The 15,154-nt window shown below is 40.7% G+C and overlaps 1 protein-coding gene across 2 annotated transcripts in view; it reads right to left on the bottom strand.

Annotated features, from left to right (window-relative positions):
- Nucleotides 1-15,154, bottom strand: part of ARHGAP20 (Rho GTPase activating protein 20) — a 64,476-nt gene that overhangs the window by 20,913 nt on the left and 28,409 nt on the right. For both annotated transcript variants that reach the window (XM_064505042.1, XM_064505043.1), the window contains 5 exons: nt 12,627-12,797; nt 7,064-7,213; nt 5,244-5,285; nt 3,973-4,057; nt 1,424-1,501 (listed from right to left, as the gene is read on the bottom strand). In XM_064505042.1, coding sequence (XP_064361112.1) covers nt 1,424-1,501; nt 3,973-4,057; nt 5,244-5,285; nt 7,064-7,213; nt 12,627-12,797 — 526 coding nt within the window. The remainder of the gene's footprint in view (nt 1-1,423; nt 1,502-3,972; nt 4,058-5,243; nt 5,286-7,063; nt 7,214-12,626; nt 12,798-15,154) is intronic.

Below are 15,154 nucleotides of genomic sequence, written 5' to 3'. Positions count from 1 at the left end.
ATTTTCCTGATTTTTCTGTATGCAAAATGAGGATGTGCAAATGACATCCATAAAAAGGGTAAAAATGATACACATCATAATAAAGACTTGCAGTTGTAACATAGCACAGTCTCTTCAATTTGCAGTACAAATTGGAGGAGACAACGGGCTGGATTTTAACTCACATCTTACCTCTTTACCTTGCAGTCCCTCTATTAACGCCAGAGCTACCTTTATTGGACAGACTGCAGGATCCTCAGCTGAGGGCCAGAGCCCCAGCCCTGGTGTAGTATGGCATGTCTAAAACATTTCAAAATGGATAGGCAGAAAATGCTGTGCTGAGGAAATACTGAGCTAGCAGAACAGCCCCCTGGATGTACAAACAGCCAGTACAAATTAGGAACAATGAATGCAAGGAAATGCAAATTCTGTGGTTGCTCTAACTTTTGCTGGGGGTCTCTTGAAGCCCCAGGGAAGTACAAGAGTGGCACTTGGTCATATCTGACTCTTCACACTCAGGGCTGTGGTAAGGAAAAACTTGTCAGATTCCATGCATCAACATCAACATATGCAACAAGACCAAGACATTTAAAAAAATACTTGTTACCCAAACAGCATGCTGACAGGCCAGTTAAAAAGTTGTCATCCATGAGCTTCTGTGACCATCAGTGTTGTTTAGAGCCACATTGTGAAATGACAGAAAAGGAATGAGGGAGTCTGAATTCTCGTCTCTGGCACTGATTCATTTTAGCACCTGAGGCACTTCCTTTTCTGTTTTAGGGCAAAGGGTGACAGTTCAAGGCACTACTTGATCTACTAGGAATCACTGCATCTACTTAGTGCACTATCCTGCATTATCTTAGCTCACCTAAAGTCCTTTTACCAAAACAGTTTTGTGCCATTGCTTAAATTGGGTGCATTCAATTTCTGTGCAATCACTCAGTGACATTCATATTTCATGTGATGCTAAAGATCCATGGATATTTACAGAGTTGTCTGATTCAGACACTCAAGAGCCGTGCTTGTATATACAATCTGGGAACACAAACGATCACACGTATTTGCAAATTTTGAAACAAAAAAGGAAAAAATCAGTCCAATAGGTTCCCTGTTCACACCGAAGCATGCAAAAGGAGCTGTGACAAACTCTCACTTCTTGTGTCAGGATATCTTCTCTCAGGCACCAGCAAAATAGATTTAACAGCAATTTCAAACATGACTGAACCTTTACAGGGATGAGAGGCTTATTCAACACTTCCAAGGCATTTGATGATCTCCAGAGGTCTATACATTAAATAGTCACCTCTGTTTCATTTCAATAACATTGCTATGATAAAGGTTTTCAAATAATGTCCCTGCCCTAAAACTTTGAAAAATTGCAAGAGAAGATTTTTTCATTAAAAGTGGCTAGAAAAGACTCATTAAAACTGGTGCAAGTACTTACAGTAATTCCCAGCTGCTGTAGGGCCATGAGAATTACATCATTTGCTGTATCAACACTGGTTACAGTTAGGGTCTTTGACTGTGAACACAAAAAAGGAGAAGGGAAAAGCAGCATAAAAATACAGATTTGCAAAGAGTATCTGAAGTGCAATATCCTCGCAGAATTAAATGCTTAAAAAATTGAGAGTATACTGTTACAAATGTGTTTGATAAATGAGTTATACTACATAGAGAAAGAGCCAGCTGTCTGAGATGGAAGTTTGATTCCTGTGTGTCATCATATGCTTTCTATAGCTGCTCCTCCCCTTCCCCAGCAGCTCCACCAGAAGGGCAGAGTACCATGACTACTAGGGACAAGAACTCTGCATTAAAATACATACAAAAGACACAGCCACTAATTGCACTTTAGATACTGCATGAGGAAAAGCTAATGGTTTGATCGATTTAAACACATATAAGTCTTCTTTGAAAAAAATGAAACATTTCAATGAGTTTGTTCAGTTGAACAAGAAGTTCTCGTATTAATTGTTAATTTTTTCCTTCTTTTCTATTGAAGATCTCTCTGGTAAGAAAATATCACACATAGGTTGTTCATCTCTGTATCCTTTGCCACTTTTTACATAGACGCCTCAAAGGCAGATTTGGCTTAATACCAGGAACATTCCCTCTTGGCGGTCTTTCATTCAGTCAAAATGCTGCTGCTCCAGGATCCTCCAGAATCTGCTCATTAGCAGTATGGAGGACACCAGGAACACTGGGTCCTAAACAGCCACAGCAACTCAACAGCAAGGATGAGGTGGCTGAGCCTGACCGCCTGTATGGTACGTAGCATGTTGGAGGAAGTGCCACTTTCCACAAAACAGTCTTTCTGGAATGACATTTTGACACTTGATGCCTGGCACCAATATTATTCCCATGCAGAGAAACACTCTCTACGTTGTCACACCATGTTGTTGTCATGCAGGTCAGTGCATTTCAAACATACCATCAGTACTCATGAACCCATCCTTAGCATGGCTGGGATGTGGCAACACTACTGCCATCACCTTGCAGAGACAAAACAAGTGGAAAGGTCCAGAGTGCCCTCCTGAGGAGCCGGGTAGTCTGGCTCTGCTAACAAGACTACACAGCTTTCGGACTGGAGCTGGTTTGTGGCCAGCCTAGAGCACCGGTTGGACAAACATGTGCCTGCTTGCAATGAATGACCTAGAAGGCCCAAAGAAGAGGGGATGGCAGAGCCAGGATGTAAATGTTCACTGTCAGTCCCAGGACTGGTTCAACAAACCCTGCTACCATACATAGCACAGCAATTTTATACTGGCTATTGGGTGTTCATGTGAAACAACGCCATGACATTTTGCACTTAGAAAAGATTTGAGCTGTACTTTTGCATAAGTTCCTGATGGTAACAAGATGCCATGGCAATCAAAGGAAAGAAGTGAGAATACTGTAGGTTTTGCTTCAGGACATGTTCATACCATGAAAAATTTAACATTTGCCAAAAGCAATGACATCTGGCTCTCAGGAGTAGGTCAGCACATTTGCATCAGTTTTGCTCTTGGCTAGAATATAATAAAATGTTTAAGCCTCATGTTGTCCCTTCCCCCATCTTCCAGAAATGAAATAATTCCTGGGCATCTCCAGCTGCTGTAGCGCAGGGACCACAGTGCCATAAGAACTGTTTGGATCACAAAGTTTCCATATGCTCATCCATTGCCTTACTGTTGATAACAGCTAGACTACAGCATGTAATTCCTAGGACTATCAGTATCAGGAAAGCAAATTTGGCACAGGGGCTTATTTTATCTAAGGAGAAAAGAGAACAAAAAGACCCAGGTACAATACTGGAATACCTGAGTGCATGTATGATTTATAGACATTTACTCAGAAACACCTGAGTGCACATTGATCTGCAGTCCTTCATTTGAAGGACACTGTTATCATTATTTACTAACATTTCTCTTAGCAACTCAGTAATTTTAACTACTATCATTTACTTAAATAATGATTTTCTGAAAAAAAGGAGGAATCATTTATGATTAGGTCTATGCAAGTACAGAATTCTTAGTGGAGATTAATCATTGGACAAAACCTCCAATAAGGTCTAACTTCCGTGAAAACACTTCACGTCTTTGGAAGTGCTGTTTAGGCTTCTTAGCATGAAATATAGGTTTTAAAAAAACACCTGGAAAGAAGGGATAAACATATAAGAAATGGAGAGAGAATGCATGGTTTATCAGTAAATGTTAGTGCATCTCTAAGGAACTGTCTACCTACAAGAGTTTCATTTAAATTGGTTTAAAATGACTTAGTAAAAAAGGTGCAAATACCCCTGTGGACAATCGTTCCTTATTGTTTTACCTGCCTATGAATTTATCAATATCAGTCAGCTGAAAAAAAAACATGTTTAAGGCAATTTCAGGGTGTTCATATGCACAGGTTTACCGATTTACAATCACTATAAAGAACAAAACACACTGCAACTTATAGGTGACAAGCACTCATAGGTGATTTAGATTTAGACCCAGAGTTCAGCTCAAAACCACTTACATATGCACAAGTTCCAACATCCTTCGCAATTATCTTCAGAGGAATACTTTTAGGATAGTCTTTTTCCTTCTCTTCTCTTATTCGACTGACAAAACAAATACAAAACAAGTAAAATTTTAATATTATAAACATAAATGGTAAGACTGACATTTAAATAGTGATCAAGCAGTAACTGGATAAGGAGCAGATTGTTTGCAGATGTACTGTCCATAGTAAGATCTTTGGGAAAACCAAGCACCCAGTAGTATCTGAAAGGGATGATGATCAAGGGCCCCAGTAATGCCCTGTTATATTAAAGTTCATACATTGCAGAAATCAGTGTAAGCAGCAGAGAAATTGGATTTAAAATCTACACGTTGACTTCACTGCAATTTTAATCTTAAACAGCCCAACATCTTTGGTAAGGGGACCAAGCCTCCCTAGGATCTGTGTCTGGGAAGACCTGCAGGCCTGGCTCCAGCTCCCTCAGCCCCTCGGCCCTCCTGCCATTGCCCCTTCTCTCATGGCCCAGACCGCAGGAAGGCTCCCTGGAGGCCCGGGTATTTATGAGCCAAAGTTGGGCCTGGGGAGCTGTACCTCATTTCCCCACCAGCCCTGGGAAGATTCACTAAAACAGAGAGTTTACATCCTGGAGCAGTGCATATGTACCAAATTTATAGGATAATTCAGTGATTACTTGAGATCAGGACAACTACTTACGAAGGATATAAATTCTAGAGTAGAGCTGTTGCATGGGAGGGGTCATATAAGGAAGCCTAATTATGAGGAATGGGTTGCAGCAAAGAAAGGACACATTTAAACAAAAAATGGAGAAAAACTACCTATTGTTGTGGTGCCTTAAGCTGCACTATAGCCTCCTACTGGAATGAGATGCAGAACAGTTCAAAGAACTGAAGAACAATGAACTAGAAATCATTCCCAGCAAGAATGATTTAAAAAAAAACCCCATGAACTCTGAAGAATCAGATAAAGACACAAATCATAATTAACAGAACTAGGTGTCTGGAAACCAAAGCCACCACTAGTAGTTCTCCATCCAATTCTGGCTGAACTGAGACAGATCTATTTACTCAGACACTCCCACCACACCTTCTGGCTTGGGGTATGTTTTAGATAACATTTGCTTTTGTAAGACCAAAATTAGCTCCACTGTTCTCCATTCATATTAGGATACAGCCAGTCATAAGCAGCAGATAGGAATGAGCAGGGAATCACTGGTCTAGGTCACTTGGTCTCCTTTCTATGTCTTCAAAGTCTCTATAATAAAGTACCTTTGCAAAAAAGAAAGCCATGTTTCCTTTTGTTCGGCAGACCTGCAAGGATTATAGAAAAACAGGGACAAATCAGTCAGCATTCTAGTTCCAAAATAGCCCTTGTGCACATCATGGTGGAATGGACTGCTTTTTGGTTGAAATTTCCACAAATACATAAAAAAACTGAAAGGGTTTTGCAGATTTGTGTGAAATATCCGTTTACGGATTGAGTTCTTAAACTAACATCCAAACAAAAGCGCAGGATGCTTTAAAAGAAGAGCTTAATTCAAAAGTTTAAAGCTATTTCTTCAGGTATACAGAGCTCCTTCAATTTCCACTGTTCAGTTTCTCTTTCTTCTTATTTCTTACTTGGTTTAGGGAAGGTCCTGTGCACCACAATAAAAAAGGCCCCATTTTACTTATAAATATTTACATTTTGATTTTTTTAAGACTTATCTCATTTATACACTTTCAAGGATACAAAACCATCCAGTTAAACAAGGCTAATAATAGAACTATGTGACAAATCTAATCTAATTCTGCTTCAACTTTCTTGAGCTAAATCCTGCCCCAGATGAAGTAACTCCTATTCCTACTACTGTTTTTACAAATCAAGTTCTTCACATTTGCAGGGCAAGCATTTAGGGAATTGCAAACCTACTGAATGATGCTGCTTCAGGGGTACACACTTTATAAACATTAGAACTCTGATTCTACTTTGTCTGCTTCAGTTGTCTGGTACGCTACCTGTGGACTCACACAGGGCATTTTAGTTTTTCTATTTACCTCCAGAGATAAAATCATTTCACTTCTATAAAATCCCTGATTCCCTTTGGATTGAAGCTATTGCTTTCATATCCAAATATTTTTTGATAGCTATAAAGGATCAGCTATGTCTCCAGATCAAAGCTCATGTTTATTGGCAGAAGTTCAACTGAAAATCGATAGAAAATTTCAGCTTTGTTTCAGGACTAACATAAACAGCAAACCAGCTCAATAAACACCAGTTTGTGCACAGCATTCTTGTTGCATATGGACAGTGTGACATACAAATTAAGCTGTATGCCTCAGCTTTTGCTCTTTCTTGGTAAAGAGGCAAATGCATTTTCCAAGACCCAGCCAAATTACTGTGGCTGACCACCTGGGATTTGAGGGGGATGGTGCCCTCCCTTACCCAAAGTGATGACAAAGCCATCTTGCTGAGACTAAAATTAGCCTAATAACAGAAATTACCTCTATAGCCCTTATGTGTCCTACAGCCAATGTTGCAAAGAACCAGACCAAAAATCTTTCTCTCCATTAAAATTCAGAGATTCTGCTGTAGGAGGAATTTTGACATTTTCTCTGGCACAATTTAATTAAAAAGAGAAGTAGAACAAGGTCAGTATTTCACTGCACATTTTCTGCTACTTCCAATACAAGCCCTTCTGCTTAAAAGTGTCCTACAAGGGTCTCTCTGATCCTCTCATTATCTTGTCTGTTTACACTTTCTAGTTCATCTTACTAATTAACCAAGGTGTTTGTCCAATTACACTACAAAAAAGAAGGAAGAGAATTCCCACTAGGCAAATCTGCAGCACAGACAGTGCTTTGCCAAATCACCTACTTCCTTAAATTTTTAAGTGATGGCTGAATATCATTACCACATTTCTAGAGAGAAGAAGATGAAGCATGGAGGGTAAGTGACTTGCTTAGGAAGAGCTGCTTTAAGAACCAGCAAGTTCTTACTCCCCAGGCTTGCATTCACTGCTGCTGAAATGCATTTGTGATAGCCTCATTGCCTGTCTGCCTTGGCAAACTTAAGTAACTTGGTAAATAAAACATATCTCAATCCTTACCTGAAATTCACCACACAGTTTGTGGTGGGCCAGCCCAAAACAAAGGACTTTTCTGGGTCTGTGCTGCCTTCACAGACTTCTTCCATACAAAATGCTGTCCACATCTCACAGAGACGTGCTTGGCACTTTAGTTTGAAATGAGTATGCGACCTGCGGGCAGAAATTCACAGGTATGTCACACACATGAAAACTTAGCAAGGCAGGTTAAACAACTCACAATTTCTGCTTCCTTAGGACTCATGTGAAAGTGGCATTGGAGGTGATGGAAGAAGCACTCCCTCTTTGTTAAAGATTAATGTTTTATTTGAGTTGCATTTCTGATCCAAATGGGATCAACAGATACATTATTTGTAGGATAAACAGACTCTTTGTGGCATCCCTGGATATCCTCCTTCTTGCAAAACCTCTGCCCATCTCTGGAGTCCCCTCCAAATGAGGCAAAGATTGTCACTTGTGCTGGAATCTCCTTGGAGTGACTTTAATGTCATTGAGGAGCCTGTAGTACAGTTTGATTGCTTAGCCCCAAGGTCAACAACGGGGGTGATTCTGAGTGATGACAATCAGGCCAGACCGAGTGAAGCCATCCTGAAGAAAGAATACTAAACTGCCACATGTGTTCACTACAGCACAGGTCACCTACGGGGTCCACAAACTGACTGCATGGCAACTTTTGGCCCACATCACTTGGAGGATAAGCCAGGACTTCCTGTACTCTCAAAATACTTACTCATCTACAAGGAGGATACACTACATAATTTTCCCCAATTTTTTTAAATTTGGCCTTTCCTCTACTTTATCCTACTGAACATTAAAATACAGTAAAGGTCTATTTACAGATTTTTACTTTTTATTTCAAATCTTTGCTTCCATTTAATTTCTCATGATAAGACTCCTTTCTTCATAGGATCATCTGTGCTATTTGAGAAACAATTAAAATCTCACAAAGTCAGTTCAGCTCTGTAGCAAGGCAACTGCCAGTCACTTCAAGGCAGGTTTGCACTAGAGGCCTTGCAGACTGAATTACCAGATGGCCTTCAAGTGTTGAACTCCGACTCTGCTGGGCCAGGATGGAAAGGCTGACAGAAAAATGGCTCTTCTCTGAAAATGTTCTGCCCTTCTAATCCAAGGACTGCAAACAAGAGCATGTCAGCTCACCACAGTATTGCAAATGTGGATGGGGACAGCACCAGCACTATGGTGATTAGTGCCCTATAAATAAATATATGAGGTAAGCAGTTTCTTAGAGCTTTGGTGCACCTGGACTACCTTCTTTGAGATTAATCTCATTTACAAGGTATTTGATTCAGGACAGTCTGAACTATCTCAGTCTGAAACATGAAAATACTTGAACCCTGTGGCTTGAAAGAGAACTTGGATGAATTTACAGTACCCTGACAGATCTGAGATTTTCAGCTGACACTGTGATAACAGCTGTGGCTGCATAGAGCACCATTGATAACCCAGCAACATTTACAGCGGTGGGCAAAAAAGGACTGTGTGTGCATATCACAACTGATGCTGGCAAAAAGGTGCACTTATATGAGATGACTATTAAATATTGTAAAATAAAAGTCAAATTCATGTATTTTTAAAATTATACCATGGTGTTTCTTGGTCAGCTGTATATTTCATCTCTCTTTGATCTATTATGTTTTGTTACCTATCAAAGAGAAACTTAATACAGGAGAACATTTCAATATGTTCATCAACAAATCATGTGGATGTTTGTGATGTATCAGGTAAGATCTGTCAAAAATACAGAAATAACTATAACAGACTGATCATAAAACAAACTGTAAAAATGTAGATTTACCAAAAAATTATAGACATGAATTGTAATTAGCTAAATGTAAACGTTAATAAATGCATGCCTGGTCTGACTCCAGTGATAAGAGTACAGTTATGCTGGGAATCAGTCTGTCCAGCCTCATTTCTTCCTCAGCTTCTTTCTTCCACTATCTAGTCCACTCTACATGCTGTTTCACTTTAACATTACAGTTCATAAAGCCAGACTCCTACAGTGCCAGTAGCGGGTGTTGGCAGGGTGTTGGCAGAAGCACAAAGACGTTCTCCCAATCACACTTGATGTGTATTCTTACCCTATTTGCCATGCCTAGTCACAGCTCTCAGCTATCATCAGTATTCAAGTGGCCTGGTTTCCAGAGGCGCTGAAACAGTAGCTTCCATTAACATCTAAAGAGCCTAAAGTATAATTTTATCTGTATCTGCCATGTCCTTTATGCAATCCATGGATTCTGAGCATTTGTGAAATGCAGGTCTTCTGTCCACAGTACCAAAGCACAATTTCTAGAAACGAATACATCATCACTGGCTAAGGAAGCAGCACAACTGAACATTTAAAAAAATGAAATGACTAACAATCTAATGGGGATGATTTTATTTTGTTTTTTAGGTAGTAAGTCCCCACCCCAACTGTTACACTGTGAATATAAGGCAACTTGCAGATCTCACTGAAATCAACAGTGAAGTCATGAACATCAGTGGTGTAGGTATTGATACATCCCAAACTCACCTACCCCACAGAGTAAATTCAGTTCCTTTTTCTTTCTGTAAGTGGCAATTGGATACCTTGCAGCTGTAACAGATGGAAGATTAACTTCTCACTAGATTTGCTAATCTCCTTAATAGGACCCTCTGACAAAAGCATTAATGGATCCATTGGGAGATTGCTACCGTAATTCCATGCATTTACTCAACCATTAATTTCTAAGTCCAGCCACACTGGGGAAAAAAAACTTAAAATGTACATGTATGAATAATATATAGTAGGAAAGAGAATGAGGAAGCCATGTCTCTGTGCACCCTACACAGAAACATATGGGAGAAATTCTGATCCATGGAGAGATCCATGAAATATTTACTTGCAACTACTGCCACATTAAAACACATGCTGTCTGTAAGAAATCTAATCATTAAATAGAAAACAGTATGAACTTTTACATATTTAACATTGGTTTAGTGAGAAAAACTCTTTCAATCAACTCATTTATGACTTAATCCTCACGTGAAGGAAATAGAGAAAGAGGCAGTAAAGAAAGAAGCATATTATTCTTATTTTTCATAAGATGGGCCAATGGATGAACTGAAAAGGTAACAGTCTACTTTTCAAAAAATGATTAGAAAGCATCAGAAAACGAACCTATAGGCACCTTGTCCAGAGTACACAGCTCAGTTGTGGAGAGGGCTTACCATCCACAAATTTCAATGGGAGCAATGCCAATTCATTTCAGCAGGAGCTCAGAGCCCTGCAGGAGTTTATCCAGCAGGCTCAGAGGATGCAAAGTACTTGTTGCTCTCTAGAAAAAACTCCTACCCATTTGCTGATCATACGAAATCTAACTATAAATGAGCTCCCTTTGTACAGCGACTGGCTACCTACAGCTGAGCCGACACGTGTTACAAGGTTAAGGGATTCTATAGAGTAGTGTTTTTTCAAGTGAAAAAGAAGTCTCTTAGGCACATATATGCCCCAAATCGAACAATTACTTAACACAAAAGAGTATTACAAATTTTTAGCACCTTCACAGGGAGTAATTCTGAAGTAAGTCAGATCCAAATGCATCATTAACTCAGTCTAGATATTATTCTGGTGACCTGCTGTCTTGACTCTGCATCAGCTATTCAAAAGTCAGTAATAATCAATAGTTCCTGCTGAACAGCAATGCACACCACTCAGATTTTCCCTCTAGGAATCAGCAAAGGTATTTTATTACGTGATATCTTTCAAAAATGCTGATTTTTAAATAGTACCCATTAGTGACAGCTCTGATGCTTTAACTGCTGACAGGGCAGCTGTAGAGAGAACAACCCAATCAGTTCTTTAAAATACACAAAGTAATATCATTCAAAATGCTCTTTTTACCATTTGTAGCCAAGACTTGTTTCTCCCCCCTTTTTCACATGCAGAAGCACAATTTGTTCTGTTCTGCCTTCTTCAGAAATTGCAGACTCTCCTCCACATTAAATCAAGTGCTGTAAGAGACATTATTACTCCCTAGGAACGAGATTTTGGAGTGGTTACACAGAGCGATGCTTTCCTATGCAAATAGTCCCCCTGGGTCCCAATCAAACCTGCAAAAATGTGCAGCTCAGCCTGGGGCTGTAACATTGCCTTTGCTCAGTGTGCTGACCAGGGCTCCTAAAGGAAGGGATTCATCTCACCTGACTTTACTCTTCTAAAATTCAGGAGTTTATGCATAAAGCTAGGCAGGCTATGCCCCCTTTATAATCAGTGGACAGAGCAAGAGACCTCTCCAGAGCGTGGCTGTCCTCACCCACCCTTGAAACCTTTTTAGGACAAGGTGAGTTGCCTACAGCAAGCTCCTAGTTTTTCTCTCAGTGGCTATAAAACGAGCCTAGAAAACTAATCAGATGTAAATATCTAATGTCTGAAAGCTTAAATTAGGTAAGGCAAGTCCCACCCTAAAGCCAGACACAAACATAAATAAATAAAGCAACAATACTACTACTGCTGATAAAATAGCAGGATTTCACCAAACGTAAAGATCCTTCTGTTCACCACCTCACCAGTGGTGAACATGTTTGGGGTAAAATATCCTCTGTGTTGTCACACCACATAAAGTGAAGGAGTTCAGCTGGGGGGGTTATGTTTACTGGGTGTGATTCAAATGGACACAGCTCAGATTTCTACAGAAAACATGGATTTATACTGGCTTTTCCCGGCAGCCTCTGAGACAGCTGCTTAAGCAAAAAGACACATTGCAAAAGCCCAGGATTCACATTCAGATTACCCACCCTGCGAAACCACAAACACTGTGCCTAACAGAGAATGAAGCTACATCAGGATTTTTTATTATTATTTCCCCTTAACCCATAACAGCAAGTGAAAGCACCCTCTAAAATTGCCTTAAACCACAAATGCTGCATGAAGTTGGCATGCTAGACACAGCTTGTAAATCTGATTTAATTGTGAATGGTAGAGTGAATAATCAGAGCTCAGCAGCAAGCCTGATTACACACGAACGCTACCCAGACTGCTCAGCACTGCTTCCCTTCCCCTTCCCCATGCTCCTCTTGTACAGCCTACAGAAACAGTCACTGTGGTACTGCTTGCCGTCTCTATTTCTATATATACAGCTCCTCTCCATTGGAGTGTATCAAAACTTCCAGGCAAGCAGCAGAGCCCATAACCTCTGTGTGACACAGCCACTCATGGTACGTATACTCCATGGGCTGACAATGATCTGGCTAAACCAGAATGGCCAGCTCAAGGCAGCAGAAAGGGGACAGTTCAACACTGATGAGTCTTTTCTATGACACTTTCTTTCCCAAGGCAGGAAATACTATAAAACTCAGACTACTTGGTACTGCTCTAATATGTTGTGGCCTGGACTTCCTATACAGGCTACAGGGGTTTCAAAAGCACCTATGGAAGTCAGGCACCTAAATCCATTGGCCAAATAAAAAGCTTACCTATGATTTAGGAAAAATGTTATTTCTGAAAAAGCATTAAAGAAGTCCACATTATGCTCTGCTGAGAACGGCTGCTCTAGGGAGGTATTGCCTGGGATGCCGTACTCACTTGGACTTGGCAACAACCAGAAGGTCTGTGAAAAGGAAAAGGTGCCGTTCCTGGGTTTGCAGGCCTGTCTTCAGCTGCACGTGGCCATCGAGGATAAACATTCTGTTGTGGCACATAAAGGACTGCACAAGGGGACATGCCTCTGGGCTGATGGGGGAGAAACAGCCTTCCCTGCAAAAGGAAATAAAAGAAAGCAAATCAGGCAATTGTCAGTGAGCAAGAACCAGGCAGCGACTTCCCACACCCAATGCTAAAGGCAATTTATTTGTCCACATTTTAATAAAAGGTTAGAGGGACACTGAATATAATTCAACAGTTTGATTCCAACTCAAGATCTTTTAGGGACTTTCTTCACTGAATCTGTTAGAGCCCAAGCACACAGATAGCTTTTAGCAAATGACAATAATTTAATACAGCCCTCTCCAGTTTGTCTGTTTGCATTTGTCTCCATTTGCATTGACTCTTAGAGAAAATACTGCACCTTTTGTATGCTCTTCATAAAGACAGAGGACATATACATGATGAAGAGATATCTGCATGCCCCTCTTTGTCAGAAGGGGATTTGTACTTGGGGTTAAGAGCAATTTATAAAATTTATTCAGATCCAAAGACAAACATAAGCGCAACTGAACCTTGCTAGAGACTGGAAGCAGCATGAGAAAAGGCCACTCCGCCTCTCTCGCAAGGCGCACATCTCGCAAGCACTGGTCAGCTCCCGTGGCATGGCTGCGTTGTGTGCCTGGAGCAGGGCTGTGCTGGTACGTGGCTGTGGCGTGCAGGGGCTGCTGGATCATCCAGATGGGGTTATGGGAGGCAGCAAGTGAACAGAAGCTGCTGGGGCCAAAGCTGGTGACTGTATTATATATGCAGCGCAACCCAGATCATCCCATCCTGCTCTGGAAACATGAAGCTGCTGTGTTTCTACAATTTCTCTTCTCCTCAGCTTCCCAAGGTATGTAATGTGTGCCTTGTGGCTCTTGCATATATTAAGGTTTTGGCCTGTGACTCATCGGGTGAAGAAACGTGGCCAGTCCTGGCATACGGACTAAACTACAAAAATTTGACAGCTTGTCTCTAACATTATGTCATTAGCCATGTCTTAATTATTTTCTCCTTGAACTTATCATCCTCATCACAGCCTTATTACAAGATACCATTTTAAAGGTCCTGTCAAGGCAGTATTTTAAGCCTTCAAGATCATTGGAGTTAGCCCGTCAACACTTTCTAAATACAGACTTACATTTATAGATACACTCAGGCTCTCTTGGAAGATGCTGATCTTTTCTAAGGAGGTACTGAGTAGATTGCAGTCAGCAGGAGTTAGGGTTACTGATACTAGAGACAGGATTCACTCAGTCCCTCCTTATCTAACTGTTCTGCACAATATAAAATAATTAAATCATTACTGAAACAGAAATGACAGATTTTCTCTAGCATGACAGTCAACTCACTCACCCAGACAGGATAACCCTTCTTTCTGATCCTTGCTCTAGCAAATGTCTATCTATACTGAGCAGAACTGAATGAGTGGGAGGGTCTGAGAGGAGCACACTCCTCCCCTAGGACTTTCCAGAAGCCAGTTGTAGGGTAGGCCCTCCTTTTGGAAAGCCAGAGATGTGGGTTCAAATTCTCCCAGACAGATGAGAGAACTGAACCTGGTCTCCTATAGCCTGAGTGTACCTTGACTAATGAGCTTCTGAATTCAAACCAGGACCCACCAGCACTTTTCCTAGTGATTCTGTAGAGGCAACTTTCCAATTATTTGCCTTCCCTAAGGATGTCTCCAAACGAAACATTTCCTTTAGGTTGAACGGGTGTTGCATTCAGCTCAATTTTTTTTGAAATGTATTTACTTAGTTACTTTTTTGTGAGTAAAAAAGAAAAATGAAGATAAAATTTGGCTGCATCTTCCTTTTCTACTCATTTTTTAGGTCAGCAATTGAGCTGGAAAATCCATTTTTTGCACAGTCTTACCAGACTTCTCAGAAGGTGATGGGTATTTGACAAGGTCTAATTGTCCCCAGTCCTGTTGCCATTTCAGAGAAGGCAAGGCACAAAGGGCTTGATTCTCAGAGAACTCCCTCCTTTTGCCCCCACTGACTCCCACACAAGCATCTCTGGACAAGATAATCATCTCATGCTGTGTGACTTATGATTTCTCTACCAATAAAGCAAACAGGGCAAAGAAAGACTGAATGAACAGTTGCAAGATTACAGTTTACTCCCGCTCCCACTGGAATGGATGACAAACTTCTAATGACTTTGCTGGGAGAGGAAACATATCTATAAAACGAGAGTCACAAAACATGAGATGTCATAGACAACAACAGGGCAGACAAAATCTTCAATGAAGGTTACAAACCTTCCTGCATCTAACTTAGAGCCTGCTGATTCTCTGCCCTCCTCTCCATACATAGCCCCTTGATACCTGTGGCTGGATTACTCAGTCGATTTAGGAAATCCTGACAGGTGGCAGAGAAAGGATAAGCTTTGAGATTGGCCTGTATTAGCAGGACACACTTTCGCTG

Source organism: Dromaius novaehollandiae, chromosome 1, assembly GCF_036370855.1.
Source record: "Dromaius novaehollandiae isolate bDroNov1 chromosome 1, bDroNov1.hap1, whole genome shotgun sequence".
Taxonomy (NCBI): domain Eukaryota; kingdom Metazoa; phylum Chordata; class Aves; order Casuariiformes; family Dromaiidae; genus Dromaius; species Dromaius novaehollandiae.
This window is presented reverse-complemented; position numbering and strand designations above follow the sequence as displayed.